Raw genomic sequence first — 14138 nt, forward strand, 5'->3', positions numbered from 1 at the left:
AGCATTAGGTGACTATGCCAGACTAGTCTACAATCAGGGGACTATCAAGTGTCAGACCTCCACCCGTAGCAGCAAATAATTTTGAGTTGAAGCAAGGGTTGCTTCAAACCATCCAGAATAACTGTGTCTTTAGAAGCAAGGTAAGTGAAGAACCTAACACACACTTGATGGACTTTGAGGAAATTATGAACACCTTCTAGTGCAATGGAGTGTCAAAAGATGCAGTCTACTTAAGAGCATTCCCCTTTTCACTGAAGGATAAGAAACACTGGCTTCGAAGCTTACTAACTGGGTCGATTAGGACATGGGAAGATATGACGAAAAAGTTTTTTGACAATTACTTTTCAGCAACGAAAACAGTGAAATTCATAAGGGAAATACACAAATTTTGCTAGAAGGACACAGAAACGGTCTTCAAAGCTTGGGAAAGATTCAAAGAGATAGTGAGAAAGTGCCAAGATAATAGAATCGAGTTGTCGATGCAACTCCAAGACTTTTGGGATTGACTGACACCCTCTTCACGACGAACTTTGAGTACTACAGTTGGAGGTCCTTTAATGAAGAAAACACCTAGGAGATTATTGTGATTCTTGATGAGCTCTCTGAAGATGCTAACCAATGGCCCACTAAGAGTAATGATAGAAGAAAAAATCAGTTGGGGTTCACCATATAGACTCTAACACATCAGTGCAAGCCCAGCTAGACACCATGGCCAAAGAGATAAGAAAGTTGACCTTAGCCAAGGTCCAAAGCTAGCCATCATCAGTTTGTGACTTTTGTGGAATGGGTCATCCAACACATGAGTGCCAGGCCTCGACTACAAATGAAGTGGTAAATAATGTAGGAAACTTCGATAGAGGCAACTACCAAAATGGTAATAATTTTAACTCCATAGGACAGAGGCACTCAAGTTTTTCTTGGAGTTCACCAAGTGGTAGTCTAAACTCATGGCAACAGAATAATTCGAGACCCTAGGGACAAGGAGCTCTAGGATTTCAAATCAGCAGAGGCAGCAATACCAGCATCCACAGTCTAATCAGTCTAACATGGAAGATCTGATTAAGGCCTTTATTATTAAAACACATGAGAGGCTTGAAAATCAAGGCACATCTATCCAAGAATGGGCACAACCATTTGAAACTTGGAAAGATAGGTAGGGCAGCTCACTAATCTTATGCCTGAGAGGGTTCCAAGAACGCTCATTGTTGATACCAAAAACAATCCAAAAGAAACAATAAATGCGATGTCCTTGAGAAGTGGGAAAGTATTGAAGGACCCCATAGTAAAATAAAAGGGTGAGTTTATTGAAAGATAAGTGGAGATTTTGGAGGAGAAAAAAAATAACGACAATCAAGAAGGTGAAGTGAGGGTAGATCAAGATGATGGTTTGAAGAAGAAAGGGAGGACTAGAGCTTTGAAAAAGAAGAAGGATGGGAATTCAATGAATGAGGAGACTGAGGAAAACAAATACATGCCTGTTTTACCTTTTCCCCAGAAGCAAAGAAGAGAGAAGCTGGAAAAATAATTTTCTAGAAGTGCTCAAGCAGGTGCATGTTAATCTACCTTTCACATAGGTACTCTCTCAAATGTTGGTGTATGCTAAGTTCCTGAAGGAGATATTATCCAACAAGAGTAATGTGGAAGAGACATCAGTTGTCAAGCTCACAGAGCATTGTAGTGCCATTCTACAAACTAAGCTCCATCAAAAGTGTGGAAATCCGGGGAGTTTTACTATACCTTGCTCTTTAGGAAGTACTAAATTTGAATTTTTTTTGTGTGATTCAGGTGCTTCTATCAATCTTATGCCTTTGTCTATTTTCAGGAAATTGGAGAGAGAGATTAGAGAAATCAGATCTATGCTTGTGTCTTTGCAGCTGGCGGATCAGACAACGATCATACTTGAAGAAATAGTGAAAGATGTGCTAGTTTGGGTGGATATATTTGTGATCCATGTGGACTTCATCATGGTGAATATGGAAGAGAATAAGGAAGTCCCTCTGATTTTAGGAAGACCCTTCTTGTCTATTGGCAGAGCTATTCTGGACATTCAGGAAAGACAGCTCATGCTAAGAGTGAGTGAAGAAAAAGTGGTGTTCAAGATGAAGGAAGCAATTGGGGTACCTAGAGACGAGCTGACTGCACATTCTGAATTCAAGGCAAAGTCCCTAAAAGTGCGAGCTGGAGAGGGTAAGCATGACAAGTGTGGGATGTACCCGAAGAAGGTAGAATAGAAACTTTCAGCATGGATGTGTGCACTGGGTCGGGCGTGCAAGGTGGATCCTGACTTTGATTCAGACCCAGACTAGATGATTCAGGAGAGTTTCCTTTACCTCTTGCTTTTTATTTGTGTGTCATGGGGACATGCCAAAATTTAAAGTGTGGGGTGGGGATGTAAATATGTATATATGTATTTGTTTTTCCTTTTTATCTTTGTATGTGTTTTTGTTAGTATTGCATTGGGAAAAAAATGAAAGAAATTTATTTTTAAAGTTTTTGATTTTTCCCGACGATGGATGTCCTTGACTGTCTTCTTGAGGGATCAAAGTCGAAGAAAAAAAATTATTTTCTTAGGTAGTGTAACAATTTTCCCTTGGTTTTTCTTTGAGTCGTGGTTCTTTTTCATGGATTTTTACTTGAACCAGGTGTAGTTAGTTTTTCTTTTGCAGGAATAAAGAAAATCTTGTGTCGTTAATGGGGACAATATTTCTTAACTTTATTATACCTTGAGAGCGGTGAGTGCCTTAGTTGTGATGCATAAGCTCAGTTCTTGACTCGTATATGAGTGCCTTAATTTGTTTGATCTAGATTTTGCTTAACCACTTTGACTAGAGAGTCGAGACAGCTCTGATCCTAATTGAGTTATATGTCAATGCGTGTGTGAGGTTTTTGCTGATGTTTTGTGCATGTCCATTGATGTCTAGAACTTGCCATGTGTGTTTGCAAAGCGAAATAGTAGTTTTGTTCAGTCTATGAAGTGACATAGACATTTCTTTGTTGAGCCAAATATATGCTTGCTACCCACCAACTTAATGTGTATATTAGTTAGCTCTGTTGAGCATGTAATCCTATTTATTTGGCAACCACAATACAAGCTTGACCCCTTTGTTTGAATTGATTATCTATTTGAACCTTTTACCTCTCTTTAGCACTTGAAATTTATAAGCTTGTTAAAAGCTAAGCTGAGGAATGGTTGGATTTTTGAGAGGAAATATTGAAAAAGAAGATAGGTGCACTACTTTGAAAAAAAAAATGAGGGCCACTTGAAGGGAATAAAAAAAGGAAAAAAGAGAATGAATTGCTCAAAGAAAACAAATCAGAGGATAAGAAAAAAATAGTGTTTGTATATATTTTGTGAAAAATATTCCTTGCTAGTGGTATCTCTTGATATATTTATGCTTAAAAAAATTTGGAGTTGATGTTAATATAATATGAAGGTTGGGGTTTGGTTCAAGATAAGTGTGGGGTTTTAAAAGGTGGAATTGTATATATTAAATTGCTTAGTGAGGTGAAGTCACTATACCCAAATTGTATCCTACTATTCCTGCAGCTTACATTACAACCAAATAAAGTCATACTTGATCTTTGACTGAATGAGCTCAATTTGTAAAGTATTACACTACAGGCAAGACTATGGTACGTCTTCTGTGGCACATGAATCTTAATTCTGAGAGAGTGAATATCTTAATTCTGAGAGAGTGAATTCTTTCTATCTTGAGTTCCTATTTGTTCTTGAACTTAATTGTGTGTAGAATGACTAACTATTGGTTATGTGAGGCACATGACTTGTGAAGGAAAGGTAATGTCTTTGGCCTCTGTGTTAGAGTAAGTGAGCAGTTTTTAGAAAACATGCGTGGTGCTTTTGAGTCGAATCTTGAGGCTAGGATGTTATGGCATGGTGCTTTGTCTATTTTAAATATTCTTGGCATGATGGTATCACGACCCTAAATACCGAACCCGGTCGTGATGGTGCCTCTCGTGAAGACAAGGCCAGCCAGACCAAAACAGAACACCTCTTTTAAACAGTTAAATACCATAAATAGTTCTAAAACATGATATAATAACCATAATTTGCGGAAATAAAAATAACAATAGTAGAAACCATCTCGACACAGCCCAAACCGGGGTGTCACAAGTCATGGACAACTAATAAATCTGGATACCAGTCTACTAGATACGAAATCTGATACAGAAGTTCAAGAACATGACAACAAAATGATAAGGGAGGCACGGGGGCTGCAGATACCAACAGCTACCTCGTGGTCTCCGAAAAACACTGCCTGGACTGGGAAGATCAGCACTCAGAAGCGGACTCTACGATACCTGAATCTGCACACATGGTGTAGGGAGTAATGTGAGTACTCCGGCCCAGGGAGTAATAAGCATAAATAATGATTGAGAGTAAGAAATCACGTGTACACAGGGTAATATATAATGTGGCAGTTAAACAAGTGGTATAAAAGCAATAAACCAATGAAAAGCGGAATGTCATAATTCTACAACAGATAAGGAGTTAAGTGACAGACAGTTAAAGAAAAATAAACACGTAGAACAGTACCAGCCCCTCGGGCTCTCTCTCTCTCATATCACAACTAGGTACCTGCGCTCACTGGGGATATGCAGACTCCGGGAGGGGCCCCTTACGGCCCAAGCGCAATATTAAGTCATCTCGTGGCATCAAATCTAGGCCCTCAGCCTCATATCAATATCAGCCACCTCGTAGCATATATATGTATCTCAGGCCCTCGGCCTCATATCAGTATCAATATATCCTCACATCTGGCCCTCGGCCATATTCAGTCCAGAGATCACATAAGCCCCTCCGGCATTAGTAAAACAGTAGTCCTCAGCCCAAAACATCATTTAAAATATCATTTTAGTTCCAAAACCGAGTAAAAGGTGGCTGAGTTGTAAAACAGTGGAAAATAGTACAACTGAGTTCAAGTAGTAAGTCAAAACAGTGAGGAAATAGTGATAAAAATCCCTGGAGGGTTCAAATAGTTGGCTCGAAGCCCAAATATGACAATCAGTCCAAATAATGATGATAACAAATACGTTTCAATCAAATATGCGGTAAAATCATTAATCGGGATGGACCAAGTTACAATCCCCAATGGTAAATGACCCTACGCTCAATATCAAGCACATGTCTTACCTTAATATAGCACTACGATGTGCAAGTCTGGGGTTTCAAACCCTCAGGACATCATTTACATTCATTACTCACCTCGAACCGGCTCAATCTCTAGCTCGCGACGCCTTTGCCTCTCAAATCGGCCTCCTCACGCGTCGAATCTGACCAAAACCAGAACGAATACGTCACAATATGCTAAGGGAACAAAGCCCAAGCGAAAACAATCGAAAAATATCAAAAATCCCGAAATTAGCAAAACCCGAGCCCCAGGCCCGCTTCTCGAAACTCAAAATTTTTTACACCAATGGGTTCCTTATCCTTCCACGAGTTCATACATATCAAAAGTTATCAAATCCGACATCAAATGGTCCTTCAAATCCCAATTCAAAAGTTCAAAATCCCAAGCCCTAGTTCATCCATTTTTAACTTAAGTTTCATGAATTTTTAGGTTAATTTCATAGTAGAATCACGTTTTAGGTTCAAAAATCATACCTCCAATCATTTCTCCTTGAATCCTTCTTTAATCACCCTCAAAAAGCTCTCAAAATTCTCAACTATGGAGGAAAAATGACTCAAAATCGCGGATGAAATAACTTATAAACTTTCTACCCATGTCTGACTTTCCTTCTACGCGAACGCGGTCAACCTCTCGCGTTCGCATAGCACAAATTTACGTTGACCAACTTTTACCTTACGTGAACGCGACACGCCAGACGCGAACGCGATGCCTCTTCTGCCTTGACCTTCGTGAACGCTAGACACCTGATGCGAACGCGAAGAGCAAATTCCACTGGACCCCAAATCCTTATACGCGAACGCGGAGAACCTCATGCGAACGTGAAGCACAAACTCCTAGCCTTCTGCGAACGTGAGGCACCACTCGCGAACGCGAAGGCTTAATTCTGGCCTTCCTCAAATTCTTCTACGCGAACGCGAGGCTCCGCTCGCGAATGCGAAGAGATAATTCTCTACAACAATTGGGCAGATTTTTCTTCAACCTTCAAACTCCAAAATGGTCCGATTGACCATCCAAAACTCACCCGAGGCCCCCCGGGACCTCAACCAAAAGCTCCAACACATCCTAAAACCTCATTCAAACTTGTTTCAATCATCAAAACACCTCAAACAACACCAAATCCATCAATTCACATTGAATTCAAGCCTAAGTTTTCTAAAAACTTCCGAAATACGCTTTCGATCAAAAACCCAACCAAACCACGTCCGAATGACTTGAAATTTTGCACACACATCACAAATGACATAACAAAACTACAGCAATTCCGACCCTCAGATCAAAATCTCACCTACCAACCGGAAATCGCCAAAATACTAACTTCGCCAATTCAAGCCTAATTCTACACTGGACCTCCAAAACCAATTCCGATCACACTCTTAAGTCATAAATCACCTCCCGAAGCTAACCGAACCATCATAACTCACATCCGAGCCCTCTAACACATAAGTCAACACCCGGTTGACTTTTCCAACTTAAACCTTCTTAAAAGAGACTAAGTGTCTCGTTTCTTACCAAATCCTCTCCGAACTCAATCTAATCAACCCGATCACCTAAAACACGGATAACGAAGCATAAAGAAGCAAAAATGGGGGAAAACGGAGTGGTAACTCATGAGACGACTGGCCGGGTCGTCACATCTTCCCCAACTTTAACAAACGTTCGTCCTCGAACGAGTCAAGAAACATACCTGAAACATCGAATAGGTGAGGATATCTGCTCCGCATCTCTCGCTCGGTCTCCCAGGTAGCCTCCTCCAAGGGTCGACCTCTCTACTGCACTTTCACTGAAGCTATATCCTTTGACCTCAACTTCCGAACCTGACGACCCAAAATAGCTACTGGTTCCACATCATAGGTTAAACAATCATCCAACTGAACCGTGCTGAAGTCCAAAACATGAGACGGATCCCCAATATACTTCCGGAGCATAGAAACATGAAATACCGGATACACACTCGACAAGCTAGGTGGCAAAGCAAGCTCATAAGCCACCTCCCCAATCCTCCAAAGTACCTCAAAAGGCCCAATGAACCGTGGACTCAACATTCCTTTCTTCCCAAATCTCATAACACCCTTCATGGGCGAAACCTTCAGCAAGACCTTCTCACCAACCATGTAGGACACATCTCGGACCTTCTGGTATGCATAACTCTTCTGTCGCGACTGCGCTGTACGAAGCCTCTCCTGAATCACCTTCACCTTCTCTAAGGCATCTTGAACCAACTCTGTCCTCAATAGCCTAGCCTCACCGGGCTCGAACCAACCGACTGGAGATCTACACCGCCTCCCATACAAAGCCTCACATAGAGCCATCTGAATACTCGACTGGTAGCTGTTGTTATAAGCAAACTCTGCAAGCGGTAGAAACTTATCCCATGAACCTTCGAAATCAATAATACAAGCACGCAACATGTCCCCCAGTATCTGAATAGTACGCTCGGACCGCCCGTCCGTCTGAGGGTGAAGAGCTGTGCTCAACTTCACTTGAGTACCCAACTCTCACTGAACAGACTTCCAAAACTGGGAAGTAAACTGAGTACCCCGATCTGAAATGATAGAAACTGGAACACCATGCAGCCAAACAATCTCTTGGATATATAACTCTGCTAACCGCTCTGAAGAATAGATAGTACACATACGAATGAAGTGCGTAGACTTGGTCAGTCGATCCACAATCACCCAAATAGCATCGAACTTCTTCAAAGTCTGTGGAAGTCCAACAACAAAGTCCATAGTGATCCTCTCCCATTTCCCCTCAGGAATGACCATCTGTTGAAGCAAGCCACTCGGTCTCTGATGCTCATATTTCACCTGCTGACAATTGAGACACCGAGCTATAAATCCCACAATATCTTTCCTCATTCTTCTCCACCAATAGTGTTGCCTCAAATCCTGATACATCTTTGCGGCACCCGAATGAATGGAATACCGCGAGCTATGGGCCTTCTCCATAATCAACTCTCTAATCCCATCCACATTAGGCACATAAATTCGCCCTTGCATCCTCAACATCCCATCATCACCAATGGTCACATCTGTAGAATCATCATGCTGAACTTTGTCCTTAAGGACAAGCAAATGCGGATCATCATACTGGCGCTCTCTAATGCGATCATATAAGGAAGAACGAGAAACCACACATGCCAACACCCGACTAGGCTCCGAAATATCCAACCTCACGAACCAATTGCCCAAGGCCTGAACATCAACTGCAAGAGGTCTCTCCCCAACTGGAATATATGCCAAACTCCCCATACTCACTGCCTTTTAGCTCAAAGCATCGGCCACCACGTTGGCCTTCCCCAGATGGTCCTGTATATTGATATCATAATCCTTAAGCAACTCCAACCATCTCCGCTGCCTCAAATTAAGATCCTTTTGCTTGAACAAATGCTGAAGACTGCGATGATCGATGAATACCTCACAAGATACGCCATACAAATAATGCCTCCAAATCTTCAATGCATGAACTATGGCAGCCAACTCCAAATCATGAATGGGGTAGTTCTTCTCATGGGGCTTCAACTGACGAGAAGCATAAGCAATAACTCTACCCTCCTGCATCAATACACAACCAATCCCAACTCTCGAAGCATCACAATGCACGATATATAAATCTGAAGGTGATGGCAAAACTAATATTAGAGCTGTGGTCAAGGCTGTCTTGAGCTTCTGAAAGCTCTTCTCACACTCGTCCGACCACGCAAATGGGACACCCTTCTAAGTTAACTTGGTCAAGGGCGATATGATAGATGAGAATCCCTGAACAAACCGTAATAGCCTACCAAACCAAGAATGCTATGAATCTCTATGGCTGAGGACAATCTGGGCCAACTCTGAATCGTCTCTATCTTCTTTGGATCAACCTGAATACCCTCGCTGGACACACGTGCCCCAAGAAAGCCACTGAATTGAGCCAAAACTCACACTTGGAGAACTTTGCATAAAGCTTCTCCTCCCTCAATCTCTGCAATACAACTCTCAAATGTTGCACGTGCTCCTGCTGACTACGCGAGTACACCAGAATATCATCATGAATACTATAACAAATGAATCAAGATAAGGCCGCAACACGTTGTTCATCAAATGCATGAATGTTGCTGGGGCATTGGTTAGCTCGAAAAACATCACAAGAAACTCATAATGACCATATATGGTCCTTAATGTTATCTTAAGAATATCTGAATCCCTGATCTTCAACTGGTGATAACCCGAATGGAGATCAATCATGGAGAACACTCTCGCTCCCTGAAGCTGGTCAAATAAATCATCAATGCGAGGCAAAGGATACTTGTTCTTAATTGTTACCTTGTTCAATTGCCTATAATCGATGCACACTCTCATTATGCCATCCTTCTTCTTCACAAACAGAACCAGTGCACCCTAAGCTGACACACTAGGCTGAATGAACCCCTTATCTAGGAGTTCCTGAAGTTGTTCTTTCAATTCCTTCAACTCCGTTGGTGCCATACGATACGGCAGAATAGAAATAGGCTGAGTGTCCGGCACCAGGTCAATACCAAAGTTAATATCCCTGTCCGGTGGCATACCCAATAGGTTTACAGGAAATACATCGGGAAAATCCCTCACAACTGGTATAGAATCAATACTAGGAGTCTCAGCTCCAACATCCCTCACAAACGGTAGATATGAAAGGCAACCCTTTCCAACCATACTCTGGGCCTTCAAGAAAGATATCACTCTACTAGGAACATAGTCAGTCACACCACGCCACTCGATCCGCGGTACACCCGGCATAGCCAGAGTGACTGTCTTAGCATGACAGTCTAGAATACTACGACACGGAGATAATCAATCCATGCCCAAAATGACATCAAAATCCACCATGCTCAATAGCAATAGATCCACTCGGGTCTCCAGACCCCCAATAGTCACCAGACATGACCGGTACACATGGTCTACAACAACAGTATCGCCCACCGGGGTAGATACATGAATAGGTAAAGCAAGAAACTCACAGGGCGTACCCAAATAATGAGCAAAGTATGAGGACACATAAGAAAAGGTATAATCGGGATCAAATAATACAAAGGCATCTCTGTGGAAGATTGAGACAATACCTGTAATGACAACATCTGAAGCAATAGCATTGGGTCTAGCTGGAAGTGCATAGAAATGAGCCTGGACACCGCTTGATCGACCTTCCCCTCTGGGGAGACCCCTGGCTTCCTGACATCTACCCCTAGTTGGTTGGGCGGGCGATGAAGTAACTTGAGCAGAAGTCGAGGGTTGACCCCTCTGTTGGGACGAACTAGAAACACAATGAGGATACTGCCTCTACACATGCCCAAACTCTCCATACTCAAAACAACTCCCAGGTGTTGGAGAAGAGGACTGAAGGGAACCCCTCGCACCGAAGTGACTAGTTGATGCACTCGGCATAGAAGAACCCTAAGCCGACGAGGCACGAGATGAACTCTAAGCTGGGAGGGCACTAAGTGAAGGCTGGCCTTGCTAAGACCTATGATAACCACGACCTGAAGATGCCCTGCGATTCTCTGGACGGGCTGACTGAGCAAGCCTGAAAGAACGCCCTCTACCATGCTGGAACTAGCCCCTCGAAGAAGCACTACTATAACTGCCCGATCCTCGAGGCCTTTTGGCCTCCCTCTCCTCTTGCTCCCGACGGCGAACTGTCTCAATCTCACGCGTGATATCAACCACCTCCTCGAATGTAGCACCCAATACTCTCTCTCTAGTCATAAGAATACGGAGATGGTAGTTAAGGCCATCCACAAATCTCCTGATCCTCTCACGATCCGATGAAATCATCCAAATGACATGACGAACCAACTCAGAAAACCTCATCTCATACTTGGACACAGTCATATCCCTCTGCGTCAACCACTCAAACTGCCTACGCAACTCCTCTCTGCGGAAATGCGGTACATACTTCTCCAAGAAAAGAGCAGAGAACTGCTGCCAAGAAAGGGGTGCTACACCGACAGGCCTACGCTCTCAAAATCCTCCCACCAAGTGAAGGCATCCCCCGACAACTGAAAGGTGGTAAATGCCACACCACTAGACGCAAAAATCCCTGCTGTACGGAGCATCCGCTAACACTTATCTAGAAAACCCTGGGCATCCTCGCCCTCAACACCACTGAATGACGGAGGCTGGAGTTACCAAACCTCTCAAGACGACACTGCTCATCATCCGACATAACTGGCACAATAAAATCCTGAGCTGGTGCAACCGGCTGGGCTGGAGGTGCCCCCAGCGTCTGAAGTCCCTGCACTACCTGCTCAGGTGTACGAGCAGCGGGGGTCTGATTACCTCCCCCGGCCTGTGAAGTAGCTGCTGCGGTGGCTGAAACTACCTGAGCCAGGCCAGTGCAAACTGATAAGATCTGTGCTAAGGACTCCTGAAGACCCAGAATCACGATGGGCACAGCTGGTGCCTGAACTAGTGCTGCTGGAGCATCCATAGGTGGAGCCTGATCCGGAGCTAGGGTAGCTCGTGGATCTACAGGTGCTTCCCTTGCTACTCTGCCTCTGCCACGACCACCACCGCATCCACAGCCTCTGGTGGTCTTCGCTGGTGGCACTGGTGGTCGTCCACCTCGTCCAGTAGCTTGTGTCCTCACCATCTGTGAAAGAATAGAATAACAAAGTTTAGTACTCGGACCAACAAGTTCGCACGACAAGAGTTTCAAGAATATGAAGTTTTTCCTAAAGGTTCTGCAGCCTCTCGAGGATAAATACAGACGTCTCCATACCAATCCGCGAGACTCTACTAAACCTGCTCATAACTTGTGAGACCTATGTAATCTAGGCTCTGATACCAACTTGTCACGCCCTTAACCCCGAAGTCGGTCGTGATAGCGCCTCTCGTGAAGACAAGGCCAGCTAGACCAAAACAGAACACCTCTTTTAAACAGTTAAATACCATAAATAGTTCTAAAACATGATATAAAAACCATAATTTGCGGAAATAACGATAACAACAGTAGAAACCATCCCAACACAACCCAAACTGGGGTGTCACAAGTCATGAACAACTAATAAATCCGGATACCAGTCTACTAGATATAAAATCGGATATAGAAGTTCAAGAACATGACAACAGTATGATAAGGGAGGCACGGGGGCTGCGGATGCTAACAGCTACATCGTGGTCTCTGAAAAACACTGCCTGTACTGGGAGATCAACACTCAGAAGTGGACTCTACGATGCCTAAATCTGCACACACGGTGCAGGGAGTAATGTGAGTACTCCGACCTAGTGAATAATAAGCATAAATAATGACTAAGAGTAAGAAATCACGTATACACAGGGTAATCTATAATGTGGCAGTGAAACAAGTGGTATAAAAGCATTATACCAATGAAAAGCTGAATGTGATAATTCTACAACAGATAATTAGTTAAGTGACAGACAGTTAAAGAAAAATAAACATGTAGAATAGTACCAGCCCCTCAGGCTCTCTCTCTCATTTCACAACTAAGTACCCGCGCTCACTGGGGGTGTGCAGACTTCGGGAGGGGCCCCTTAGGACCAAGCGCAATATCAAGCCATCTCGTGGCATCAAATCTAGGCCCTCGGCCTCATATCAATATCAGCCACCTCGTGGCGTATATATGTATCTTAGGCCCTCGGCCTCATATCAGTATCAATGTATCCTCACATCTGGACCTCGGCCATACTCAGTCCAGAGATCACAAAAGCCCCTCGGGCATTAGTAAAACAGTAGTCCTCAGCCCAAAACATCATTTAAAATATCATTTTAGTTCCAAAACCGAGTAAAAAGGGGTTGAGTTGTAAAATAGTGGAAAACAGTACGACTGAGTTCAAGTAGTTAGTCAAAACAATGAGGAAATAGTAATAAAAGTCCCCAGAGGGTTCAAATAGTTGGCACGAAGCCCAAATATGACAATCAGTCCAAATAATGATGATAACAAATAAGTTTCAATCAAATACGCGGTAAAATCATCAATCGGGAAGGACCAAGTCAAAATCCCCAATAGTAAACGACCCCACGCTCATCATCAAGTGTGTGTCTCACCTCAATATAGCACTACGATATGCAAGTCCGGGGTTTCAAACCCTCAGGACATCATTTACATTCATTACTCACCTCGAACCGGCTAAATCTCTAGCTCGCGATGCCTTTGCCTCTCAAATCGGCCTCCTCGCGCGTCGAATCTAACAAAACTAGAACGAATACATCACAATATTCTAAGGGAACAAAGCCCAAGCGAACACAATCTAAAAATATCAAAAATCCCGAAATTAGCAAAACCCGAGCCCCAGGCCCGCTTCTCAAAACTCAAAATTTTTTACACCAATGGGTTCCTTATCCTTCCACGAGTTCATACATATCAAAAGTTGTCAAATCCGACCTCAAATGGTCCTTCAAATCCCAATTCAAAAGTTCAAAATCTCAAGCCCTAGTTCATCCATTTTTAGCTTAAGTTCTATGAATTTCCAAGTTAATTTCACAGTAGAATCACGTTTTAGGTTCAAAAATCTTACCTCCAATCAGTTCTCCTTGAATCCTTCTTTAATCATCCTCAAAAAGCTCTCAAAATGCTCAACTATGGAGGAAAAATGACTCAAAATCGCGGATGAAATAACTTATAAACTTTCTGCCCAGGTCTGACTTTCCTTCTACGCGAACGCGGTCAACCTCTTGCGTTCGCATAGCACAAATTTACGTTGAACAATTTTTACCTTACGCGAACGTGACACGCCAGACGCGAACGCGATGCCTCTTCTGCCTTGACCTTCGCGAACGCGAGACAACTGATGTGAACGTGAAGAGCAAATTCCACTGGACTCCAAATCCTTATACGCGAACGCGGAGAGCCTCATGCGAACGCGAAGCACAAACTCCTAGCCTTCTGCGAACTTGAGGCACCTCTCACGAACGCGAAGGCTTAATTCTGGCCTTCGTCAAATTCTTCTACGCGAACGCGAGGCTCCGCTCACGAATGCGAAGAGATAATTCCTTGCAACAACTGGGCAGATT

The 14138-nt window shown here is 43.3% G+C and overlaps 1 protein-coding gene across 1 annotated transcript; it reads left to right on the top strand.

Annotated features, from left to right (window-relative positions):
* Nucleotides 1–1586: 1586 nt before the first annotated feature.
* Nucleotides 1587–2231, top strand: LOC142176068 (uncharacterized). The gene is made up of 2 exons (XM_075243129.1): nucleotides 1587–1674; nucleotides 1786–2231. The coding sequence occupies exons 1-2, from the start codon at nucleotides 1587–1589 to the stop codon at nucleotides 2229–2231; spliced, it is 534 nt and encodes a 177-aa protein (XP_075099230.1).
* Nucleotides 2232–14138: the final 11907 nt, after the last annotated feature.

This window comes from Nicotiana tabacum, chromosome 22 (assembly GCF_000715075.1).
Source record: "Nicotiana tabacum cultivar K326 chromosome 22, ASM71507v2, whole genome shotgun sequence".
NCBI lineage: Eukaryota > Viridiplantae > Streptophyta > Magnoliopsida > Solanales > Solanaceae > Nicotiana > Nicotiana tabacum.

What these genes read in the sequence shown, in the direction of transcription:
- LOC142176068 (XM_075243129.1), top strand. Translation starts at nt 1,587, where the DNA reads ATGTTGGTGTATGCTAAGTTCCTGAAGGAGATATTATCCAACAAGAGT. An exon ending in TGTCAAGCTCACAGAGCATT is followed by an intron (nt 1,675 to 1,785) that starts GTAGTGCCATTC and finishes TGTGTGATTCAG; the next exon opens with GTGCTTCTATCAATCTTATG.